General features: G+C 36.7%; 1 protein-coding gene across 2 annotated transcripts; it reads left to right on the plus strand.

Annotated features, from left to right (window-relative positions):
- The first annotated feature begins 616 nt into the window (after nucleotides 1–616).
- Nucleotides 617–25,782, plus strand: LOC109033065 (organic cation transporter protein). Of its 2 annotated transcripts, none has more exons than XM_072298853.1 (12): nucleotides 617–818; nucleotides 13,203–13,288; nucleotides 14,196–14,424; nucleotides 14,789–14,966; nucleotides 15,667–15,770; nucleotides 16,548–16,702; nucleotides 17,371–17,539; nucleotides 17,944–18,070; nucleotides 19,777–19,933; nucleotides 21,599–21,781; nucleotides 22,467–22,651; nucleotides 23,370–25,782. In XM_072298853.1, the coding sequence occupies exons 2-12, from the start codon at nucleotides 13,270–13,272 to the stop codon at nucleotides 23,538–23,540; spliced, it is 1,677 nt and encodes a 558-aa protein (XP_072154954.1). In that variant the 5' UTR covers nucleotides 617–818; nucleotides 13,203–13,269; the 3' UTR covers nucleotides 23,541–25,782. The 2 variants fall into 2 exon arrangements, with proteins under 2 accessions (XP_072154954.1, XP_072154953.1); XM_072298852.1 differs by lacking the exon at nucleotides 617–818 and adding an exon at nucleotides 8,402–8,652.
- The last annotated feature ends 1,304 nt before the right edge of the window (nucleotides 25,783–27,086 follow it).

Here is a 27,086-nt window from a genome sequence, read left to right on the forward strand (position 1 = left end):
TACTTTTTTAATATTAAAAAACTGATGTTTTTTTTCAATACAACTGCTATTTTTCATGATCTCCTACCAGCGTTTTGTAATGTTTAAAACAATACCGATTTGTTCAACACACATTTTTTTATTAAAATTAGGAATTTAATCGATAGAAGAGGGGGGGGGGGGGTCATAAAAATCGGAAAAATTGCCTTTCGTAATTTTTGGACGGCCCCAAAGAGTAATTTGTAAATTTCCTATATATTTTTTGTTTTCCTTATCGCCTACGGTCGTTTTACTTCGAAGTCCGTACCCATAAATAAAAGAAAAGCAATTGTGCAGATTTTTCTTTACATAAAGGGACGTTCACTTTAAAAGATTACCGTCTTGGTCCGCAGGAGTTTCTGTCAGCCCCTACCTTCAGAGATCAAGGGCTGTATCTCTGCCTGAGGCGAGCGACTGACAGAAAATCCTTCTCCGGGTGCGGAGTGCTCTTGACGTCTGCAGAAACGGGAACATGATGCTCCGACTGCGCACCAGACAGTTTGCGATGGTAAAATCGCAGGATTTTTGTTTTTTTTTTTTAAGTCCTGACCTTCGGGAATTTCTGGAGTGAATCTCTGCTGAACATCGACTCAAAAAGTGTTGTGATGCAATGCAAATTTGTGTACGAGGAGTAATGTTTCATTTGTGTAACATTCTGAGATAATGATGATTTTATCATTTCAATGGTGCAGTTAACTTTCAATGCAGTTGTTCGTCTGAGGATCAAGTTCTAAAGTTAGACATCAATGTAAGAACATCTTCCATGTTGACTGCGTGGACAATCAACGCTATTAAATGATGTAAGTCTGTTATCTATTCTTATGTTAGAATATTTCCTAGTTCAATCGCAAACAACCTATTGGAGCCTAATAAGGAAACATTACAACTTATTTACAGTCAAGTGGCAATTCTGGAATGATAATTGTCAGACATTACAGAGAAGCGTACGCTGCCATTGATTGTAGGTACTATATTATCGATACAAAAAGGCTGGAAGTCTTGTGTCTGTCAACTTTCACTTTTCCTGATGAAACGGGGGCTTTCATAATACATATGATAGTTTCAAGGCACCATGAGCTTCCTGGGTTCATGATGATGTTGGTTCTCGGTATGCGGTTCTGTATCCCAGCCATTGTTTTGCCGTAAAAAAGTCAAATATTAATCATTCTTGAATGATTAATTAAATGACTTGAATTAATTTTTGTGGAACTGGTTCTCCAGCAGCTGAAGAGATCATACAAAACACTCAAATTCAGTGACCATTGAAATAACAAAAGGAATAAACGCTCTCCTTCCCCACCCGGGGGGGGGGGGGGGGGGGGGGGGTTGCAGAAAAAATCGCGTGTTTGCCTTTTGACCACAGGCATACATTTATGTAAGCCCAATTCACACCATTCAGCTTTTCTTCTGCTTTTGTCAAACGAGAAGTCGGAGGGTGTGATACTGACACCAAAAAAAAAATTTGATGGAAAGTTGAACGGAAACTTGAATGCGTCGTTTCATTCAACATTTCGTTCTACTTTTCATCTAATCAGTGGTGTCAATTTGACGGAAGGTTGAACAGAAAATTGAATCAAAATCTTCCGATTGATATCAGCCGAACCTGTATCTTCGCAAACTGGAAGCAGCCTGAGATACCTGAGATCCGTTTGATGATATCACAAGGGCAACGTTACTTGTATCAAATTTTTTTGCGTTCAACTTTCCTTCCAACTTTTCAAATACATTTCCTGAATATGCATGTGGTTCATAACGTCCGATGTCACGGTGTTGGTAACTCAGCACAAAATATACCTAATTTTAAACCATCTCTCGAAGTAATACCCCCTCCCCCCCAGATAAATCGCATTTTTTTCGAAAAGATCAATACTATACCAAAAATGTCTGTATACCTGCTCATGTCATCGCCGTCTTTTTCCGCGATTTGATTCTAGTAGATTTTATCTATTGCTTTTCATATGAGCAGGGTATTCACTCTAAGGACTTTATTATCTTTAGAGTTGATTTCAGTAATTTTTGTTGCGCGTATCGTATTTTCTGGGAAATTTTGGTCTAGAAATATTCATCAGAATGCTCAAATTCGCACCTTTTAGAGTGAGGCATTGCAACGGAATTTAATCTCGTGAGGTGGAGATTCAATCATTGCAAAGTGTATATTTTACAGGACGTTTTAAGCTTATCACATCCTGCCTCGTTTGAAATTACGAGAATATGATTGATTCGATTCGGGTTGACGTGCAACGAAGAGTGTTCTGTGCTCTCGCAAGTTATTTAACGTCCGGCTATCAAGTCTCATTTGAACTTGAAAAGTTTCTCGTGCGTTTTCATAACATTCGGAAACGACAGCAGAAAAGTTACGAAACAACGTGATTAAACTTAATCAAAGAAAACATTTGGTTTAATTTATCACCAACAAGCTTATATACGAGTAAAGTATTGCACGCAAATTTTCCTTCTAAGTTTCCTTCTCTTGGAAAGAAGTATGGTAAATTTTAGCAGAAGTGCGGTACATTCCATCATAAGTCTACGTAATTTTTGACGCAGTATGGTGCTGCAGGATAAAGAAAACCAGACATCTGGTAGTATTTACCATACTTTTGGTGAATGCGATTCGATTTACCGTATTTGCTACTACAGAGCCTGATGGAGATTACCATACTCATATCTCCGTCGCTCAAATCATACTTTTGTTTTCCCAGTAAATTTGGATCCAGACCCCTAAGAAAAAGTCTTCGAGTTTTTGTCATTGTTTAAAAATAAATAAACAAAACTGACCAGCAAAGCTCCTTTAATTCTACAAAAAACCTGCTTTTTTCAGCGCAGCATGCTATGAAAGGACCCGCGTTTCCCCAAAAAACTGCGTCTCTTCTCATGTCATCCTAAAGTTTTTTTCTTTGATCATGACGGAACCTTGGCAACTTCTTCAATACGTATCACCCACACTGCCGTGCTAAGTAAGAATGCCATATCGACGGTGAAACTACCAAACCACGTATCTCGGTTTGCGACGTCGCAGACTTCCTGTCATACTTTATTTTTTAAATGAAAAACTACTTAACGTCCAGTCTTGAAAATTTCTGTGATTTTTCCTCTTCGTGCGGAGAAAATTCTGTGAAAATTTCAAGGAATGATATTGATTTGGTCTACTTCAAAAAAATAAAATGCGAGCGTAGATTTTTAAACACCGCAAACGAGATACGTGGTTTGGTAGTTTCACCGTCGATATGGACCATCAAGCGTCGCCAAATTTCCTCCGACAAGTCACAAATTTTCAGGAAAATTTGAGAATATTTCTCCTCCGATTTTTCAGAGGATTCGTAATTTGATCTAAAACGTCTGGAAATTTCAAGGAAAAGTATTCTCAACTTTCCTAAAAAATACATATTTTCAAAGAAGAAATTTGGCAACATTTGAATGCTTATGCGACGTTTTTGCTCAGCACGACAGTGTGCAAGGCGCTTTCATCTCATGCACGAAGTCACCATAGAAACGAAGAAGAAGAAATGCTCGTAAAAAATTGGAAAACTTGGGCGAATGTTACGCGTTCACAAACGTCTTTGCGAGTTGGGACGGCCTATCGAAAACTTTTTTAGACCTAATCGATCATTTCACCGTCGAGTCTTGCCGTCATGTTTAGGGCGAGACTATGTAATATTCGGCAAGGCATTGCCGGTTTTGTTCAAGTTGACAACATTACAGGGGGATTTCCTCCCACGAATTTGCAGATCAAATAAGTGCAACGAAAAAAAAAAAAAATTATTTTACCGTATACTTATTAAAACTTACCTAAGTACTTAAACATATAAAACCGTACACGCCGTTGATGCGTTTAAGTGTCAATTTTCATTTCAGCCTCTGTAACCTTTGGTTTAAAGAGGAAAATGCGCATAATGCGTTGTCGAATGCCGTGCTTGCACCCAAAACCTCATGCTAACTTCACGTGTTTTTCGGTCAATCTTAGAGGATCTCGCGACTTCTCTTATGCTGTAGGTCATTTCCTCCCCACTTTTTAACGCTCAATTTCGCACTGATGAACTTTCAGATAGCGCATTCGGTCAATTTAATGAGCGTGATCTAACATGCAGCTATCAGGTTGACAAAAAAAAAGCTCCGTTCGTGGTGTCCCAGACGCAATTGGTATCCTCGCGAAAAAACTGAAGTGGAAATGATAAGCGCAAGTTGAAGCTGCCATTTTAATTGAGCCTTGTTTTACGTCAGAGCGGTACAGTGACGTCCAAACGGACGGGAGAGCTGGGCAGCTCCCACGGCTCTTTCCGATGGCCATGCATGCTAATTTGGATGATTGAATTTGTACGGAATCGATGAGTTGCGAAGAGAAGAGAAGGGGAACTTGCTCGGCCTAATTATTCCATTTTCAGTAATGCACGCACTTGCTGAGTAACTCGTTTGAGGAATGAGCTTGGGCGAAGGCTAATGTGGACGTGATTTTTCATTCGACTAGTTGGACTTGACGAACTTGCAGCATAGGCGTCGTACCTAGGTCGTTTTCCTGGTGGGGGGGGGGGGTGTCTCCTGGCCTCTCTACCATTGGGGGGAGTTCAGGAGAGAGTCCGAGGGGCCACACCGGGGGAACTTTTGAAATTTTAAATCTACTTGGACGCATTTTGAGGCTCCCTTGACGCAGATTTTCCATCTATTTTTGCCGAAAAATTACGTTTATTTTTTTTACCCGCAGTGAAGAATACTTTCAAATCGTTGCATTCAAAAGATCCGGAAAATTGTTGAAATTTTAAATCCATTTGGACACCTTTTGGGGCTTCCGTGGTAAAAATTTCAGAAAATACTATTTGCTTGAACACGGTATTTTCATTTAAGGCTCTGCATGGATTTTCCTACATTTTCGCGTGATACCACATGATTCTAATAGTTGCGTTCTCTTTTTCTGTATTTTTCGCAAAATTACTTGTATTTCACGTCCATGTTGTGGCAAGAATACTTCAGAGTTCGAGTAGTTTCGTGCTTGATTACCGCTCATAAGAATGCGAGCATGATACCTACGGTCAAAAATGTCAGTGATTTGAGATGGGCGAAAAATTAAGATTTTCCTTCATTTTCGCGTGACACGGCATGACTACTCTAAAGCTCGAATAGTTGCGTTTGGTTTCCGCCTTAGCCAGCGTTGATTTTTTGAACATTTTTATGCAAATTTCCGTTAACATTAAAAAGAACTGGAGGTTTCGTAAAATTATAAAAAATTATTATAACTTATTGATTTTCATCTCAATATCGCAGCAAATTTTAGATTTCTCCAGCACTTATGTAAAAAAAAAAACAATGAGTAATTACGCTTTTATCATCTCTGTATATTGGGAAATACGAGATTGTCCCGGCGGTTTTGTAAAAACCTAAAAAATTGCTCGTTTTACCTTAATATCACGGCAGGTACACTCCTAAGATCGAATACATAGTTGTACGTTTTATTTTCACGTCTAACAATGGGAACAGAATGCCTACATTCCTAAACGTCTAAAATCCATTCAGAAATTACATACATTTCAAATTCATGAGTTGAAAAACGTTAACTCTCGGGGTTTGAATATTAGAGCCAAAACGCAGTGCGCCAAACGCGTAGTAGCGCCTGCAAGACTGCAAGAATACTACGCGCATTGCGCGTACGCACCGTGGAGTATTAACCACCACGGCCACGCGGTGTAAAGCATGTCACGATGCTATACCCAATGCGTGAAGTATTTCTGCAGTCTTGCAGGCGCTATTTCGCGCAATCCGCACTGTGTTTTGGCTCTAATTTTCAAACCTCCGCAGTTAATGTTTTTGATATTGAATTTTTTCCAATTTCGGAATGGATTATTGTCATTTATAATCATACAAAAATAAAGAACTGCATGGAAGGAACTATACTACGCATGTGTTTTTCAAATATCAAGGTGATTTATGAACTTCTATTTGTTTGAATCGTTTTCGGCGTGGAAGAGGAGGGAACACGAAAAAAGCCTGATGGCGGGAAAAAAGTTGAAACTAACTTTTTAATGCTGTCAAATTGAATTTTAATCGTGTATTTTTCACAGAATATATTTCAAGACTAGTTTCAGTTGAAATTGTTGATCTATCAACTTTTTTCAACAACCGAAATCACGCGCCTTGTCCTCCTACACTGGAAAAAAAAAACACATTGGATCTAGAGTCCAGACTCTTAAAAACATCGACAAGAAAAAGTACTCTTGATTCAATCAGAATCTAGCTTCAATCAAGAACCAAGCCTCTTAATTTAAGCGGATTTCGTTTTGATTCAAGCAAAAATCCGATTGAATCAAGAGTATTTTTTCTTGTCAATGTTTTCAAGAGTCTGGACTCTAGATCCAATGTGTTTTTTTTTTTTTTTTCCAGTGAAGCCCCTCATTTGTATTCCACTTGCAAACCATCGCCTTGAATCCGTGGTGTTATCAACACGGATACTGCCGGAAAATTCGCCAACAATTCGTCGCTCTACTGACGTAAGGGCCTATCTAAATTCTCACGTGATCCCTGTTTCACATATAAATCTATGCTCTCTGAGGCTCTTACAGAACTCGAGATCCGCTCTTACGACAGAAGAGCGACGGATTGTTCCTAGACCCCTCTCTCCTCTCTCATCTGTATCAACCGCTACCTCCATCTACTGGTTGCTTAATGGCGGTGTATTCAGGTTGAAAAGTGCCCAAGAGACGACTGGATTACAACGAGAAAATTGTACTTGTCTCAAAACTTAAAATTCTGCGCGCGAGTGTTTGTTTTCTCTTGAGACTAGCGCATCCTCATCCTTCTTCTGCTCTGTTTTTTGTTTTAAGAGTTTTTTGTCTTTTATTATTTCTTTGCTCTTGTTTCGAATGGATAATTCATGGACACTATAAACAAGGTATTAACATTCGAAGGTTCCTAGATTTCTCGTGATAAAATATTTATTTTTGAGGAAATGTTTGAGGATCTTTTCCTAACATTTTCAGACGCTTCAAATTAAAGCGCGAATAAAATTAGCTGAAAATTTGGAAGACAAATATTCACCTTTCACCTGAAAAGTGTCCAAAAATGATCAAGAGATGAAAAATCATCCGGTCATAAAATAAACGAACGATGACTCTGTCATTAGCAGAGACAAGAGACCCTCCACTAGTAACTTGGCCGTGGTGGAAGCTTTTACTTTCGGGACTTCAGCATTCTACTGTTGACTTACCTACATGGTTGATGTGTTCAACAACGTGTTGGCAGTTTCGTTTTGCAAACAAGCCGAAAATGGCCGACGTTTGGGAAAGTTGTTTGGCTTATGACGTCATCCGAAGCTCATCATCGACCATGTAGGTAAGTCAACAGCCGAAAATAGGGTGATGACTGTTGCACGCTCATAATTGTCCATAAGGAATTGTTGAAACCCCGAAAGTAAAAGCTTCCACCTGTCGCTAGGAGGCCAGTGGAGGGTCTCTTGTCTCTGGTCATTAGCAACGGGTGTTTACCGAAAACAAATTGAGTAACGTTTTTGATCAATTGTTAATGCCCTCCCCCGAATTTCATCAGTCACCGGCCATAATTCACCAGCAAACGATGATCGGTGAAGGCAATCCCCCCCCTCCCACAAAGAGATATTCTAGCGAAGTAGGTTAAATATCTACGAATGGAACAGGGGCCGAAAGAGGGAACTGCATGAGTATTTTACAAGTTATGATTGACTTATAATTTCGCGGGGAAGAATTAACAATGCACTCGTTTACACTGCAATTCTTGGCCGACGATCGTATGTATGTGAGTCAATCACCTTTCATTGTCAGTGTCGGTAGCGCCGCGCCGCACAGTGGATCGAGTCAATAGGAGAGGTTGGACAAAATTTGGGAACTTTAAACGCTTACAACTCCGTTTCTACAAAACTTTGAGGTTCTAAAAGTGATTACATTGGTTTCGTCATGAACTTTTCCTCTAAGAGAACCCCTCACTGGAGAAAAAAACACATTGGATCTGAAGTCCAGACTCTTAAAAACATCAACAAGGAACATTACTCTTGATCCAATCAGATTTAAGCTTAAATCAAGAACCAAGCCTCTTAATTTGAGCGGATTTCCTTTTGATTTAAGCAAAAATCTGATTGAATCAAGAGTATTTTTTTCTTGTGAATGTTTTCAAGAGTCTGGACTCTAGATCCAATGTGTTTTTTTTCCAGTGTGTGACGAAATAAACATCAAAATTCGCAGTTTTAGTCAAAAATTTCATGTGCGACCTCTCTAATTACTCGATCTCCTGTGCGACGGCGGCGGGAAGGCGTTTATTACGTCATTGTCGCTGTCGTTGTTTTGACTCGTGTCCATCCGCGGCTTTGTGATAATGTCACAGCGGAGACCTACTGCGAGTATTCATGATGGATTCATCTATTCACCTCTAGGTCACTCAGTGCTACCACTAGTTCATCTCGGGTCTCGGTCTCTCGGTTCGCCGGTCCTCGGCCCTCAAGCAACCGCTCGCTCCTCCTAGTCTTCCCGCTCTCCAGTGCCCACAAAATATGATTTCTATCCGGAGTGCGCCTCGCGATTCCGCCTTCTCGGCACAGTGATTCACCTGTTGGTTTTGTTCTACTCTTTTACTAGTTTCCTCTCGCCAAAGGATTACCTCCTGTCTTGCTCTCATACCGCAGCGGTAAGATTTTTTGGATTTTGATAGCATTCACTGGGGGGAAAAAAAAAAAAAAAAAAAAAAGGAAAAAAAAAAGAAGAAAAAAACCACCACATTGGATCTAGAGTCCAGACTCTTAATAACACCGCCAAGAAAAAATACTCTTGATTCAATCGGATTTTTGCTTGAATCAAGAACCAAGCCTCTTAATTTGAGCGGATTTCCTTCTGATTTAAGCTTAAATCTGATTGAATCAAGAGTATTTTTTCTTATCAATGTTTTCAAGAGTCTGGACTCTAGATCCAATGTGTTTTTTTTTTTTTTTTTTTTCAGTGCAGTAACAATGAACGTAAAGCACTTTTCGATAACTTCTACCAATACTGCCAAATATTATGCTTATGAAGACATTCTTGGATAATTTTTCATGTAAAATTCACATCTGGTAAAACTTCCTTTACTTTACGTATTACTTATAGAAAAATTAAAAAAAAAAAAAGAAAAAAAAAATTCTTAACCGTTTTTTAACAAAATTTGAGACATTTTAAGTATTAAAAGACTTCGGTGTACTTTTAAGAGTTATTCCAGGAAAATATTGAAACATTTTACTTAAAAAACACTTATCAAGGATTTTGTGGAACATCAATTTTAACAGTTTCTTTAAGAGTCGTCCTTTTAAAATTTACGAGTTTTTTAGACCTTTTTATTAAAATTGTTGAGACCTAATGAGCAAATTTTCACTGGAAAATTGCAGGGTTTAGGCCCTCTCTATTAATATTAATCTCCGAGCTTTTAGTCCTAGCAGTTTCATCGGTCAGATGACAAGGTATAATTAGCACAACATCACATGCATTTCCTCACCGTTTCAAGTAGTAAATTATGCATTTATTAAAAAGTTCAAAATCATCATCTCTCGGGAGGAATTCGCAAATCACCCCAAGCTTTATTTCCGGTATTTGACCCCCTATTCCTTCGCAGGCACCTCACAACTACCCTCACAAACGATATTAGGCGAAGCGCTCTTTTCTACTTCGTTCTCCCACTCAAACTTATGAGAATCAAACTCGGAAAAAAGTTCAAGACGACTATTTTCCAATATTACCTGTTTTTAACATGTCCAATTTTTAATCTAGATGCGCAGAGCCTTGCAGAGAGTTCAAGCTTGACCCCCCTCGCCTATTGTCAATCATTTTGCAGATACCCTTCTACCCTCCCCCTAATTGCAGTTCCTACCTAATCTATGATTGGTCCCTCAAGTAAGGTATGAATTTTTGCAATTCACATTCTACTCAACGAAAAACGCTAAAAATAGGTTGACCGTTTTTTCAGATCTGATAAATTCTAATAAAGCCTCCATGATCAGAGATCATGTCTTGCTGTAGGTAGGCGGTTTATGGTATGTCGAACACGCTAAAACAGAAAGTCAACAGATGCGTTGTTCAAGTCAACAAAATAGGCGAAGAAATCTATCGGCTAAAAATACATCTTTCTGATACTTTTCTCTGTTTTTCGGAATAGGAAACCAATCGACATTTCCTCTTGAATTTTTTTGTTTAAATCCCTTTCCCTAAGATATTTGCAGGAAATGTTTTGGTTAACTTCCTTTTGATAGGAATGAAACATAGGTAATATAGAAGACACTAAAATTTTCCTATCTTTCGGCTTTCGTCATCGATTTGATGTATTCAGTTTTTTTTTCCTATCCCCGAAGATACATCGATATCCTCTTTTAGGTTTCCCTTTTCCATTTCCATCCGGATGAGTGGCATCATTATTTACTCGCGTTTGTTTTGAACTGAGTTGAACGTGTACGAGACACTGTTCAAGGTCGTTTTTCGGCGATCCCGGGTCAATTATTCCGGCGGTATTCGAAATAAAATTGGCCCCGCGCCAACGATGATGTAATGAAATTCTGTTTCTATGCCTCGTGCAACCTAAACGATTTTCCCTACTGCGTTCCGATGTTTCTCTCCCGCAATTTTTCCAGTTCCCCTCTTATCTCGCAAAAAACTATTATCTCCGATTATTTTTACTATCCATTTCACGAATTGACTCCGCGCATATCGCTGCTTGGATTTGAGACAACAACTTGTGCAAAGTCGTGTGAATTTTTCTCCGTGCGATGCTCTCTGAAAACTTCACTGCTCACTGATTAAATACTTAATAGTCTCTAAAATATCCTCTGTATGCATTGTCACTTAGTGTCACCTGATGAAGGGTTTAGCACTCCTTCAAGTGTCATTTTAATGTTTTATTACCCACTCCAGAACTCTCAACTCCTTTTTCATCTCGCTCATCTGGCCAAACCCACAGAACATCTATTAACTATGCTATGCCTTTTCCTCGTGACGGGGCGAACTATCTCATGTGAGATATATGGAACCGTCATGAGGTTGGCGCCGGCTAATTAAAGTGTGACCAAACTTTAAAAATCTAACCAAAAAGAATATTTTTATGGCTGATCTGTTGAAGCAGATAGTGGAAGCCGAAATAACCTAGGAGCGTTCCAGACTATGTATCGCCTATGTTCAAAGATATGGTAGAATATCTATTTATTAACGGAAAGTACCGTCGTTTCCCTCACGAGAGAATGTAACTGACTTTCAATGTTGCCAACTTTCTTCTTGGGAGTAGCATTTTTCGCAGGAGAATCCTGAGAATCTCTAACTGAAAATTTCACTGGTTTTACCTCTAATGTCACGCAAATATCAGAATAAATTTTGTCAGAAAAAGTGCAGGTACATCCTCCTGAAAAATTGAATAGTACTAGTCAATTTCGCAACATTGGAACGTAGATACGTTCCTTCGCACGGGGAACGACGGTATGCTCTCCATCTCCAAGTTTATTTATGAACTTTTCTCTCTTTTCATCTTTTGGCATTATTTGCAAGTTACGAAGGAGATATGAAAACCGTGCCTTGCGAGAATGGACCACTAGACAAGGTGCGAATTTAAGCAATCTGATACATGTTTCTTAACCCGAATTTCACGTAGAACACGATTAACGCAACGAATATTACTGAAACGAACTCCTAACGAAGATATTAACGTTTTTACTTCACATTGGTTACGAGGAATTTGAACTGCCCGCTCACAAGAAACTCAAAGCTCTACGTGAGTCAAACCGTGCACTACAACGGTTTCAGCAATCTTCTCAATCGAGCAATGTTCATTTCCCACCATTTGTTGTTCAAATTATAAGCAATTTGCTATAGCTGCCAGCGCAAAGCGTCATTTACAAACTGCTTAAGTGATTCGATGGACGCATTTTTTGCAGAGACTGCATATAACGTTTGGCCATGTATCAGTAGTTGATTTTCGTGAGCGGTGTTTGAATTTACGCATCAAGAATCATTAAATATCTTCGTAAGAGTTAATTTCGTAATTTTCGTTGTGCGGGCCGTGTTTTACGTGAAATTTTGTTTAAGAAACATGTATCAGAATGCTGAAATTCGTACCCTGTCTAGTGGTCTATTACTTGAGTAACGTGGGCATTTTTAAGCTATAAGACACTCGATCACATGCTCAAAATAAAGGAGGAGAGCGCCGGACAAGAGTCCGATGTCTCTTTTAAATAGTAGGTTCACGAAGGCCTACGAGGTTGACAGATAAAGGAAATTTAATGGAATCGAGGAATCGAGTGCATGAGCGAGTTAAGTAATGAGCATTTGTAAATAAAACGCGATATGGCGGGCCGATTATTGAAACTTATTGACAAAGCTGCAGACAAAGACGAAAAAAGGGATTTGGAGGGATCCTATTGGTGGAAGCAGGTGGTGGCAATGGACTTAGGAGGTAGGTAATGGACTAACTAACGGCAACCCACGAAAGACCCAACAGTTAGTCCATCATTTTCTTCCTTAGTCTATAAAAACCAATCATGTCAACCAATAGGATCGCCCCCTACTCCCTATGTCTTCTTTGTCTATAATTTTGTCTATCAGTTTCAATAATCGGCCCGCTGATTCTTTCGAAGACAGCTACTCTAAAATCTCTCTAAACTGATTGTGGGGACTTATCCTCGGCGTCTGCGGCTCTCTCCGGGGGTTAGAAAAGTCAAAGCGCCTTCATCTCTCTCCGTATGCAATGTGGATAGCTGTTAAACATGAATAGTTGTATCCACAAGTGTCCGGGCGCTCTGAACAGTGGCACTAACTTTATCGGTCCGTTATCTTGACTTGGTCCTTTTTTAATTCTTGATTGAACCGCACTCATCTAATTTTACCTCGGTGATGAGCCTACTATTTTCATGTGCCTTATTTTTGTGATCGTCTAGTTCCCTCTAGCTTTAAAATGAACCCACACCGAACCTCCGGTGGTTGCGTTCGGGAAAAATATATTGGGACTGCATTTTGCAATATGGAGCTATAAATTCTGGCTCATCTGAAAAAACACTTATGTATGTAGGGAAACTAAGGGCACATACGTTGTTTTTAAACCGGGCCGGAAGTTATAGTTCCTAATTGCAAAATGTAGTCCATTTATTGTCTCTCTTCCAGTTGCAATTAATTTCAGTAGTGATTCTAATTCTCTTTTATTTTAATTCATTCCTCTGTTTTCTTTTGTTTGTGGTTCAGGCACTCGCCGAAACATCTGCTGAGGGGCACTGGTGACTCTTAAGAATTATTATTCTCTGAAGAAAGTATGACTTTAGAAGGAGACGGTAAGTTAATTTAAAAGCTGAGGTAAATATTATTACCTATCTCAAGTTGAAAATTTTACGGTACTTTCTGAATCTCCTCCAAAACTATTTTTGGTTTAATCATGTATTAGGAGCTTTTAATTAATTTTTGCATTGATTTATTTTGAATTAAATTTAACCTCAAATTCTGAGCTAACTAAAAATGTAGTGGGTGTATAATTTTATGAGATTTTTCTCAAACTTTTTTTTTTAAATTTCTAGCTTCTTTGGAGAAAAATCTAAGTTGGGAGGCTCTCAAGACAATATTGAAGCAGAATTTGAAAATTTACTTGATAAGGCATGCCCATCAAATAGTTTCTCAAAAATTAAATCATTTCGAAATGATATAATTTTTAATGTAGCAAAAAGCTTTTTTAATTGGTGAGTACTTTGTCTTCTTATTTTTCAATATGAAAGAGGTTTTAAATTTTACAAAATTTAAAGAGGCTCATTTTTTATGCTTTCTTAAGTTTGTGCCAAGTGGATTCCCAGTAGCAACACCTATCAAAAGACTTTTAAGTAACTCGTAAATTTTAAGAGAACAAATTTTCAAAAGACTTTGACAATTTATTCATTAGGAATTTCTTTCGGAGTATTTTCTTAAATACAACTCACGAAAGGTAAAATTGAAGTAAAAAGAAGTGTTGAGGCACTCTTGAAAGTTGTAGTTTTTAACCCTTATAATGAATGACAGTTTTTTTTTTGGAAGTTTCTTTGAAAAAAATAATTTTGGACCTTTTTTGACCAAGTTTTACATGATAAAAGATGATTAAAACAACTGAACTAATTATTGTGACTTCTAATGTTGTTTCTTTTTGTTATAATTCATATTTTAACTCTCAAATGAGTTGATTTTCCTATCTTGTGTTTCCTTTTTTTGTTTTGGCAGAGAAAAATGGGAACAGTGATGATTTAGAACCTGCTTTGGAGAGCATTGGCCAAAAAGTTCGTTGGCAATTTATCTTATTTCTACTAGTCAGCGCTCCAGGCGTTCTTAATGCAATCCACATATCCGTCTATGTTTTTGTCACTCACAACTCGCCACATTGGTGCACCATTCCCGACTTGGAAAATGCCAATTGGACCTCCAGTCAAATTAGAAGTTTCTCCATCCCAGAGTGAGTCATTTGAACATTTTTTTCTTCTCTAAGATTCGTTGATCTTTTGAATCTGGATCGTAAACTAGCAGTTACATAAACAACCACATTTACTCCAAAATTGTCTCAGAAGCTGAAAGGAATTCCCTGTAATGCTCGTTGGTAGGTATTTGATAAAAAAAAATAACAAAGAATGACAGTAATTTATGTTTTTACTCGTGAATGTTTCATTAGCCTCTCTGAATGAACATAATGCCAACAATCATAAATGAAAGAATAATAAAATAATACGTTGGATTATCTAAAAATAGGAATTATTTCATTTCCCAGGAATTTGCTTTCAAAACACAAAAATAATTTTTTTCATTTTTTAAATTTTTTTCAGAAACGTCAAAGACTGGAATCATAGCTGCACCTACTACAATTGGAACTATACACTCCTAGCACCCCTCGGCTTTGATGATGCGAAGGCAGCTGTCTCAACAGCTTCAAAACCGGAAATATTGGAATGTAAAAAGAGATCTTTTCTGGAAGATGAACCAGAGTCCTCCATTGAAAGTGAGGTTTGTGATCTGAAAGTTTGTAAATCAAGAATATCTTGAAGTCTTGTCCCTCTCAATTTTGAAGGAAAATGGGCGACTGGAGAAGGTCTGAAGTATAAGAAACTTTCACTGGGATCAAATGGAAGTTGGATCATACAAATGACGTCATTTGCATTTTAACCATTAAACGGGTGTTTATTTTAATCATAAACACCTATATCTTGTTCAGGAGTTGATTATTTGAGAATAGCTTAAACCTGGGATGCCAATCTTAATTGGTAAACCAGTTTATTCCCAGTCACCGGCTCAAGCACCGTGGTGTCTTTAGCCAAAAAGGGCCTTTCATACAATACAAAGTGCTGCCCCAGCAGTTTCATATTCTTTACTATATTTAATTAAATTTATTTATTTGGAAGTGAAAACAAAAGTTGAGCTATTAGCCAAATTTACAAATACATGCAATAATTGTGACTCAGGCCATGCTCTAATAAATAAAACAGTGCGCAAGAGGATTGTTTTTTTATTGAAGCATAGCCTGAGTCGCAATTATTGCATATATTTGTAAAGTCGGCTAATAGCTCAAATTTTGTTTTTGCATCATGAGTAGCCGAATACCGAAATATCTTGTTTATTTGGAAGTGTATACTTGTTACTGTCATTGAAATTTGTTCATTGTTTAGTTTAACAAAACTTTTAATCATCCTCTTTGGCACTGTTTCAGTGGGATCTTGTCTGTGATCAAGGGTATCTGAAGTCCGTGGTCCAGAGTGTCTTTGCTCTTGGTAAATTTACGGGTGCCATAATTTTTGGATTGTTTTCGGACAAGTAAGGCCATTCTTCTATGTCTCAATGGTATTCCTAATTTGAGTATAGGCAGTTTTATTTGGTATATAGCTAAAAATACTTCGCTTGTATTATTTTAAAGAAAACTATTTCACCTAGTCATGTGTGTAAAAAATTATATTCTAGTGCAAATATCATTACATTATTTCGTTTTTTACAAATTCCTTCTAAATATTTACCTTTTGTTCTGTAATATTTGGACAATATTTTTTAATGAGAATCAATTATTTCCAGGAAATATGTGTAAAAATAATCTCAATTTTTCATTCTGGTCTAATGCTTAATTATTATTTATACAATTCATCTAATATTTCATGACAATGATGAAACTGCAAAAATTTGTATTTAGGTTGCAGTGTTAAAAACTTCCACTCTTATTTAATTTTTTGAGAGTAGACCAACATCATTGATAGAAATTTTTACAGAATATTCTTCACATGGAGAGGAAAAATCACTTAAGTTCTCCAAAAATGAAGTTCAGTATTCCCTGTAAAAAATTGAGTATGACTGGAAGTTTGTGAAACCGCAAAACTACAAACACAATTCTGCAATTTCGTATAATAATTGATATGCTCCTGTCCCCATCACAAAGTATGTTTGGTAATTTGTTTTGTTTTCTTCTCTTGATGTGATGACGAGATGATAACTAAGAGTATAGTCGATCCATTTTTATCGTACTTCAAAACGGATTAACCATATCAATTTCGAAATGTAAACTCTCTCTTGAACATGCTGAATAAATAATTGGAATTGTTGCAGATTTGGTCGAAAAAGAAGCTTTTCCTACGCTGCCTGGCTTTACATGATCTCAGTTCCTGCAAGCAATTTTATTTACTCCTTTCCACTTTTTCTTCTGTCACGATATTTGATTGGTGTAGCAGGAGCGGGTGTTTATGAAACTGCTTACACTATTTGTAAGTAAAGTCTTCTTATGCAAGTATAGTAGCACAAAAACGAAAGTAAACGAAAAAATTAAAACAAAGGATGCCTCAAAAAGTTTCTTCCACGAAAAATTACCTCTTTTTTATTTTTTTTTCACAACTTTAAAGCGAAATTCTCATCTCCAATTTTGGTCTCATATTGACTCCTTTCTTGAGGTTTGATTTCTCCTTCCTACCAAATAGTTCAGCAGTACAACTGAATACATTCTCATGGAGGATTAGTCAGAGGCAATAAATAGAAGAAAATTTCAAAAAGGAATGTCTTGAAAAATCTGTCCTATGAAAATTGCCTTCTTTTTATTTTTAACTACTTTTGTGTAAAATTCTTGTCTTAAATTTTTAATTGTATGTTTATTTCTCTCTTGAAGTTGGATTCCTCCTTTGTACTAAATGGTCCATCAATAAAACTGAATACATTTTTAATGGAGGATAAGTTCAAGACGCATCAGATAATCCATTGTCTTTCTAATTTCCTCCGTGAATTTGAATGCGTTTTCCAAGGACAAATTTTGCAATAAACATTAAAATAATTAAAAACCCTTCCTCGCATTTTGTTCTATTCACACTTTTTTGAACGAAGCTGTTGATATAAATATTATTTCATCCCAAATAATTTCTCATTTTGTTTATCTTCTTTTCAGTATCAGAATTTTTGGTGGGAAAATGGAGAACTCGATTTTGTACATTATTCAACATCTCCTACCCTGTTGGAATGATGATACTACCTCTATTTGCATACTACTCAGTTACTTGGCGAACCTTGCAGTTGTATTTAACGCCTCTTGTTTTTGTACTTTTGTTGGATTGCTGGTAAGTCTTTCTATTCTAAAAACTTACTCATATTTCTCGGCTCAATGATCATTTTTTGAAACTTTTCCTTTAAGTTGCAGTTTCCATTCATCCTAGATTTTTTGTTGCAAAGTCAACAAAAATTAAGCGTAATAAATATCTGTTCGATCTCCCATGTTTTATGGAGGGAAGAATCGAACCAATATTTTTCCTGAGGGCCCAAACGCCAAAATCCAAGTCTTAAGAAATACGGGGAAAAGAGTGCGGTTCGATTCAGTCATTTTTGCCTAGTAGGTTAACACACATTAATTTTTTGAGCTCAAAAGCTTGAGCGTAGGCACACTCAATGGCAGTCCTTAAATTTAAGCATAAGTTGCGCTGGAACCATCACTGTATATTATAACTGAATGTTTTTGCTATTGAAGGCTCCTTCCTGAGTCCCCAAAATGGCTTGTAGCAGAAAAAAGGAATGCAGAAGCATGGGCTGCTTTAAAATGGGCAGATCACTCCTTCCAGCCACCATCAGGGAAGAACGAAATCAATATATTTGAGGTTTGCATCAGAATTTTTTTCTATCAACATACTTTTTTTGCCCATCTTTGCTCAGCATTCAGCAGACCATTCACCATCTTCACTCATTCAAAGCCATTCGGTTTTTCTCTTTTTGATAAATGAATCCAAAATTCAAGTTATAATGCAGTGAAAGACTTCTCAAGTCTCTTTGTAACTGTAGGCTGTTCTCAGGATGTTCTGAGTCTGGCAAGCCAAACTGAATAACAATTACTCAAAATGCAAGCTGCTGGAATGCTCAGAGATGTGTGTCCTTCTTGGGGGCTCCTACCAGACTTGAAGTTCTGAGATAAATTACGATCCTCTAGATTTCATGCACGCAGAAGTTACTTGGCTGTTGAATGAAAAAACAGTGGATGGATTGTTGGACTTACCCGAAGATGCAAAATAGTATTTACCAAAAGTCGCTTTAATTGAAGATTTAAATGTCAGTCTGATGAGACCAGTTATGTGAAGTAAATGGGGCCCTATCATGCTTGGGCGTGCGTAGATTTGGTCTGCATGCGTTCCTGTTTGAATCTCTGGACTCAGTTTATCATGACAAACATTCTAAGATCAAAATCAATGAATGTAGCCCATGTTTATGAAGCTTAAAGAGTGGGGTAACATTCTTCGTAAATAACTTTCACACTTGGGTAAAAAATATAGTAGATATATTGAGCACTACCAAGCCGAATGTTGAAATTTTATGTCCATTCACTGGACAAGACTAGACTTGGGTGGAATAAAATCATGTAACTAATCGGTTTCCTTGTTTGTCTTCTTTAGTGTGGTAGTATTGGGTGGATTATCAAGAAACTAAAGGCATTTTCTAGGTGACCAACAACCAATTGATAATCTGGCCTCATGATGGCACCATAAAGAAAGCCAGCGAGACAACCGATCAATCGCATTATTTTATTCTGACTTATCCTTTTTCCATCCAGTGGACAAATGCGAAGTTCAACAATAGACTGAGACAGATTGCAAATTCAAGCATAATGATGTTGGTTTCCTAAGCAAAATATTACGTAGAACACAATTTGCTCACCGAAACTTACTGAATTTAACTCCTAACAAAGATATTAATGTTTTTAGTTTACATCGATTACGGGAATTTTCATTTTTTGCTTTCCCCCAAAAAACCACAGTCTTTTTTAATGAAATAGCACACTCCAAGGTTTTGGCAGGCTTCTTAATCGAGCAATGTTCCTTCCCCCTGTGTTGTTCAAAGTGTTAGCAACGTACAACAGCTGTGTCGAAACACAGAAATTGAGGTTGCCATATTCTCATACAGCAGAGACTGTTATGGTAATGTTTAGTGCGCGATTTGACTAACATAGACTTTTGCTTGTTCATGAGAAGAAGTTTTGAATTCATCTAATAAAAAATGTTAAATATTTGAGTCAGGAGGTAAATTCAGTAACTGCGTGCAAAAAATCATTTTTATGTGAAGTATCGGTTAGAAAAATGTATCATACCGCTTATATTCACACTTTGTATAGTGGTTCTTTGTGTTTACAGAAAAGTATGACTGTCCCTCAATACCTCAGATCAGTGAACATTTTATTCAGGACGTTTTTTAATTTAATTAATGAAGTCTTCATGAAATAAACTCATAGAGCAGTAGTCTTCATAAAATTAAAAAATTCCTAAAAGCATTGTATGATTTATCCTCATTCCTAAAAAAAATTTACTTTTTTCCATAGACACCAAATATTCGGAGAGAATCATTGCACTGGTACCAGCAGTTTGGTCGAACTGTCGAAAAGTTTACATTTCTGTTCACCAACTTTGAGCTCTGCAAACGAACTCTTATTAGCTACACCGGATGGGGTGTTTGTGCTTTGGTATATTATTCGCTCAGTAAGTTCATCACGCATGTTTTGTTCAAGTCATAGACTCAATGATTTACAATTTCTGTACATTGTAGATAAGGGTGGGTGAGGACCAAAGGCTGTCTTTTTTTTATTTTTGCCATTTTTTGGCTGCCATATTGTGTACATCTTCCGGAAATGCTTTAAAACATAAACCTCAGACCCTAGGGACTAACTAATGCTCCTATCAAAAATTCAAAAGCATTCTTGAGATCATAGGTAATTCTTTTAATGAATTTCAATTTCCTAAGTGTGTTTTTTGTTCCATGATTTGCGAATGGCCACTAGTGATAAACATATGTGTTTATGGTTAGTGAAGCGATAAGTTTCATTTACTGCTATTCTAAAGAAATAATTTATTGTAACATATGGGAAAAATATTGAAAGACCTCCTTTTATTGAACCTGCTAGAAAAGAACCTTTTCTGATCACTTCATTGAAGTACTTCATTGAAGTATTGAGTATTTGAAGACTTCATTGGATTGCAGTGTCTGCCCTATTTTGAAAACAACCTTCTATCGTATTGTAAACCATGATATACAATACAATAGCATAATACATAGTCATTCATAAATTTTATTGATCCTAAGCGTTTAAAGTTTTGTGAATAAATTGAGCAGATTATGAAAAACGTTTATTTTTTTTTATTATGTTTTTGAATTTGACCTTTTGTTTCAAAAATAGAAATTGCCTTTCCTTTTTAAGAATTTTGCCTCAATAATTTTGAAACTCCTGCCATTGATGAAGTTCAGCATTTCCACTGCAACAAACATCTTTTTGTTGCCAACAGAACGTTTTTTTCAATGGAAGAGGGAGGTTTAGCCTTTTGCCTGCACAGCTTTTTACTCCCACCTACCCTACTACAGGTTGAATTCAAATTCTACGATTTCATGACTTATCGAGGGTGCATAGAAGGGGGCTGAGATCAACTGACAATATGTAGTAAGCAAGGCCAAAAATACGACCTTAAGTGTCTTTTTGGTTATTCTCGACGCATTTTGCCTAGCAGCGTGGTTCCTAAGAGGAAATGTGTACTCTATACAGGATTCTCAGTTATAGGGAAAGTAAGGAAACCAAAAAAACTCAGAAAATTCAATTTGGTAGGGACTTTTGGCTTTTCAGAGTATTGATGATTGAAATTTGTAAGTTTTGACAGCCTGAATTTTATGTCTGAATTCTGCTATTTCTTTTCTGGTAAAAACTCAGGAACACAAAAAATTGGGAAATTTGAAAATACCGTGAACTTTATGTATGAAAGTTTAAGCAAATTACTCAGTTATTTTTTGTAGAGTCACCAAAACCACCCTGATTGTATCTAAAAAAAAGAATCTTGCCCAGCGTTTGAATTCCATTTGGAAATCATAGCATACCAGTCTTGGATTTTTACAGTGGAAATTTGGAAACGCAGTAAGCTAAACTGAAAATCCTTCTCCACTTTTCTCGATTTTATTACATTTTAAATGTAAAACTTCAATTTCGAAAACTTATGCACTATGCTTTATCCCTCTTTAAATATTCAATTTTAAATTTTTCACAGAATGAAATTTCTATCTTTCAGCTTTTAGCGGAGATATTTTTTCTGCCAACAAGTACATCTCCCTCTTTGAATTTTTCAATTTTTAATTTTTCACAGAATGAAATTTATATCTTTTAGCTTTTAGCGGAGACATTTTTGCTGCCAACAAGTACATCTACATTGCTTTGAATGGATTAATAGAGGCTTTTGCATATCTGGCTCCTTCCATTCTGTTAGCTCTATGGGGACGAAAAGTTGTGTGTGCTTTTCTACTTGTTTGTTCCGGTATTGCTCAAATGTCAACGCTCATATTTCATAGAGGTAAAAGCATCATAACTACTTTTTTTAAATTTGCAGATTGTGTGTAAAATACTTGAGCTATTACAAAAAACTACCCTAAACATGCTCACTGGTTCTGTTTAGCTGTCCAGTGGAAGGCCCCTCAGGCATTTAAAAAATGTTAGTGTGGCAAATCCAATCTCTAATACATGCATCTAATGTTCAAAGCGCCTTTGTTTTTTTCCCCTTGAAAAAAGGCGGAAAATTTGGAAGGGGTCTTTGCAGCATAGCTGCGAAAAAATGTTGCATCGTGGTCGATTGTGAAACGAAATGTGCACAACAAAGACTCATTTCGTTGGTAAAGAGGCAATCTAAAGATCCCATCAAACCATAACTTGATAGCTTTTTTTTGTTGTTTTATACAGTGTATTGATGCAAAACTCATAAGACTGTCTTTGTATTTTATCACATTTCACAAATGAAGAATGTTAAAGATTTTCATTTTTAATAGCCGGAGGATCTGAAATTTTCATTATTCAAAGCAGGAAATTGCTTGATTAATTGTCTAATTGCTTCATTAGTTCCATATGTAGTTTGCTTAGTTCAACATGAAGTATCATGAAACTTGATGCTCTACAAAGTAGCTTAAGCTCAAAGACTCTCATTTACTAATAGTTGGCTTTTGTTCTGTTTTCCATTTTAAAGTTCTATTCTTGTTGTCTTCTAGATCAAACCAATTACATCGTAACAGCTGCACTGATTGGCCGATTTTCTGACAGTGCTGTGTTTTGCATTATGATTTTAATCACGTCTGAAATTTTCCCCACTGCTCAGCGAAACACTGCTGTTGGAACAGGCTTGATGATGGCACAAGTTGGCTCCGTTGTAGCTCCATTTTTTGTTGATATGCTGGTAAGATCTATACTTAAATACCCACATGAGGGGCTCAGACGACAAGGTGCATAAGTGCAGTTTTGCTATTTCAAGAAAAACGTATTTAAAGTTTTAACATTACATAGAGCCTCATAGCGGAAAGAAACTTCAAACTTGTCTTTTGTTTTGTAAAAATTTGAACTTAGTGTTGAATTTTTCATGGAATATATTTTAGACCAGTTTTAGTCGAAATCATTTTTATCTCAATGTTTTCAAAATCTGCACTTATTTGCCTTGTCCTCCAAGCCCCTTATATGTATTCAATCACTTAAACTCTATTCACAAAATATGCATGAATCAAAAGGATGACAAATAACTCGCCCAGATATCAAATTTTAGATGATTTATTTTGACAGTGAAAGTCCCAAACCACATTCGTTTGAATTTGTTTGAAATCAACGCCTCCATTTTATTTTTTTAAAGAAGAACAAGTCAACATTATTTCTTGAATTTTTCTCAAAATTGTCTTCACACCGAATTTCAATAAGTTTCAAATGATATTAATCCCTCAGTGGATACCCTTAGACAAAAAAGCTCCGATCAAAAATGTCTATGGTGTCATCGTAAGAGAATGCTGTGCCAGGTCTAGGATATGCACTAGTGCGCCAGGCACGCAACATGTTAATTCTGTTCTTTGAAGTTAGGAAATAATTAACTGCAAATTCTCTAATTATATATTATTTTGATCTGATTTCAGAGTATGCAAGGATGGTACATTCCAAGTGTAATTTTGGGTGGACTTTCTATAGTCACTGCATCACTGTTTTTACTGCTACCAGAGACCAAAAATAAACCTTTGTTTAATACCGTTGATGATATCTCTCCTGAAGATAGAGTATCATTTTCACAGTGTTGTCGTTACAGTTAAAACAAGGTGACATTGAAGAATCCTCATTTGAGGTTGTTAATTTTTAATTTTGTGACAAGAAAAGGGTGTTCTTAACTTCAAAAAATGTAAATATTAGAAGTTGATTGCTGTAGCCAGACATCATTTCTTATTTATTGGCAGCTCTCAATGCATTTATATTTACAGTAGGGCATTGTAGAATAAAATATTCTTGTAAGGACCAATATTTTAGTTGGCATTCCTACTACTTAATGGTCTAAATTCAAACTACTTCACTGTGGTAACTGATGACATTTATTCTCTTTTATAAATCCTGAGGGTTCAACCTTTTTACTCCTTTCAGTCTACCTTTTACATGAAGCTGATTAAGTAAATTTAAAGAAGAGCTGACTCCCGTTCAGTTCATTTATTGTATTTCTCCAGAATAGATAATGCTAAATCACGATTCAAGAACTAAGAGACTAATTTTAGAATGAAATCTGTTGTTTGACTTCATGATCAAAAATTGTATCCTACTTAACTGTAATTAGACTATTTCCAATGTTGATCAATATGAACGGGAAATGACATAACCAGTCCATCAGTATTTGACAAGCCATTGATGGAACCTATTGATGGAAATAGACTGGCGGTTGCATTATTTCTGGTCTTTTTTGGGAAATCTATTGAAAGTGTGACCAAGGCTTGGTGTTTTTTTTTAAGTTCTGTGAAAAATTATCGGGACAACTATTGTCGCTTGGCCTCTCCAAAGTTTTATTTACTACTTACAAAGTCTTACCAATATGATTCCTGAGTCCTTGATTTGTTGCTGTGAATTACCAAAATAAAATAATTGACTCCTAAAGTGTGACATAATATCTGGTGTCCACTTTCAGTGATAAAATTCATACCAAAAAAAACTTTAATGTATGAAATGTAAATGTGTATTTACAAGAAACAAGATGGTGAACCTGCCATCTCATTTTAAAAGTCTCCAAACGTTTTTAGCATTGATTTTATTGAAAGTTCAGGTGCAATGGGTCAGTTGCGCTAGTCATAAAATCTTGTTTTAATGATATAAGTTGATAAACTAGCAAAAATTAATGAGATCTATCCAATTTCCAAGGTTCTACGTTCAGTATCAACGGAGATATCGCTCATTGGAAAACATGGTGTATGACATCATCCACCGTGCATACTGTGATTTTTTCTACCTTAGTTTCATCTTTGTTTTACTTCAAGCAACCAGGCCATTTGCGCATTTTGATTAATGAAAACAAGGAGGAAAAAACAACGACATGCACTGCCACAGAGGATAACATCATGTTTTTCGATGTGTGATATGTCTGTTAATGTTGAATGTAGAAACTTGGCGTTTAATCAGATCTCATTTTTTTGTTTTTAACTTTTAAGCCTAAACAATCAATACACAATTCAGTAATCAGCGTCACTGACCTATTTGGCAGTGCGTTGCAAAAGGGAACCACTCACTTTGAGAAATGAGAGATTTCTTCTTAATCTGTCGAAAGAAATCTCCATGAAAGATGGTGTGAAACAATTCCTTTTTTTCTGAAATAAGTGTCTTTCTTGGGAAGTCACTAAGGAATCAACTGATCACGTGATTCACATCTGTAATTTAATTTAGCTTTTAGTCCGGTTGGCAGGAAGGAAACAGCAAACAAAAAATGAAAAATAGAAACTCTTTTTTTGGCCAAATTCAGTTTCTTTGCTGGCAAATATGAGAGATTATAGTCTATTTATAAATCATTTAAAAGAAGTTTGTGATAACAATACGTAAATGCAAAAATCCACCAACTGTAATTACTGATCAGACTAGTTACTGTCAAAACCTAGCTCTCTCTCACTGTCTTATTAGGAACATCCCAATCCTCATCCTTTCTAGACAGCAAAAACCAGTTTTTAATCTTCTGTCTCTAATCATGAAATTTGAAGGGAAAAAATAAGCCCATATAATCTTATCTTAACTTATTTTTACGGTGATTTGTATTTAACTCAGGGAAAATAATCCTTTTTTTTAATTTATTCCTTGTATTTTGAGTGGAAAACAGGGTAGAAGAACCGAAGTTCTTGTATTGATTTGACAACTATCATCAGGTTCTCTCCTTAGAATGACCGAGTTACATTTTGAGTAGAAAATTTGACTGTTTTATTCTAACTACATTGTATTGTTAGTCCCATTTTCCTTGTTGTTCTCTTCGTTTTAGAATCTCTTTATAAAATGTTTGAATTTTATAATAAAACATTTTGTATGTTTCCTATTAAACGTGCATCTATTTTTGGTTTACCTCACACCAAATGCATCAAAACGAATGATGTGCAAGTAATGAGAACAAATAACGTTCAAAAACACTCATCAATATCCACAAATAAGGCGCCAATGATCGAAACCTGCAATGTCCAACCCACTATCTAAAAATTGGACGAGTATTTTCATTTTATACATAGGAGGCAGGTGACTATTTACTTGCGTGCTTTCTCATGCACTTTTATCGTCATTACAAGGAAATTAAGAAATCATACCTACATAGTCTTATTACTCTTCATATTTAAATATGTTCCAAAGCATTGGACATCAGATAAGACATAGCAGCTTTCTATTCTTAGGGCTTCAAAAAAAGATAAAAAAGAAAAAATGCACCTTTGACTGTACTTTGCCGGATACTACTCTGTAACCATATTCATTCGTCTCTTCTACTTAAACATGACAGAACACAAAATGGAATCGCGGATAACCGCAGATATTCGAGCATGCTCGAAAGGATGCAACAACGCTCGTTTTTGACCGTTCACTCGGATCAGGAAGCCTCGCCGAGTCCGTAGACCATGGAGAATTGATTCTACGCTCCTTCTTACGTTGGATTCGACACTAATCTAGGAATTTTTTCCCCCGTTCAAAAGCGATAAAAATCGACAGGGGTTACTTGGACTAAAATTTGGGACTAAAAACGAGCATGCTCGAAAGGATCAAAAACGCTCGTTTTTGACCGTTTCTCGGTTCAGGAAGCCTCGCCGCGTCTCGGGACCGTGCGCAATCGATTCTACGCCTCAAACTACGTAGGATTCGACACTAATCTAGAAATTTTTTTTCCCGTCCAAAATCGAGAAAAATCGACAGGGGTTACATGGACTAAAATTCAGGGGTCAAAATCGAAAGTTCTCCGATCGGGCTGAAATGAAGCGAGTCCCCTGTAGAATGAGTCGAGAAGTCCGAATTTCTGGTCCAAAACGCTCCACGAGTCGACCCGTCCTCACTATCGCGGATAACCGCGGATATTCGAGCATGCTCGAAAGGATCAAAAACGCTCGTTTTTGACCGTTTCTCGGTTCAGGAAGCCTCGCCGCGTCTCGGGACCGTGCGCAATCGATTCTACGCCTCAAACTACGTAGGATTCGACACTAATCTAGAAATTTTTTTTCCCGTCCAAAATCGAGAAAAATCGACAGGGGTTACATGGACTAAAATTCAGGGGTCAAAATCGAAAGTTCTCCGATCGGGCTGAAATGAAGCGAGTCCCCTGTAGAATGAGTCGAGAAGTCCGAATTTCTGGTCCAAAACGCTCCACGAGT

The sequence above is a fragment of the Bemisia tabaci genome, chromosome 3 (genome assembly GCF_918797505.1).
Source record: "Bemisia tabaci chromosome 3, PGI_BMITA_v3".
In the NCBI taxonomy this organism is placed as follows: Eukaryota; Metazoa; Arthropoda; class Insecta; order Hemiptera; family Aleyrodidae; genus Bemisia; species Bemisia tabaci.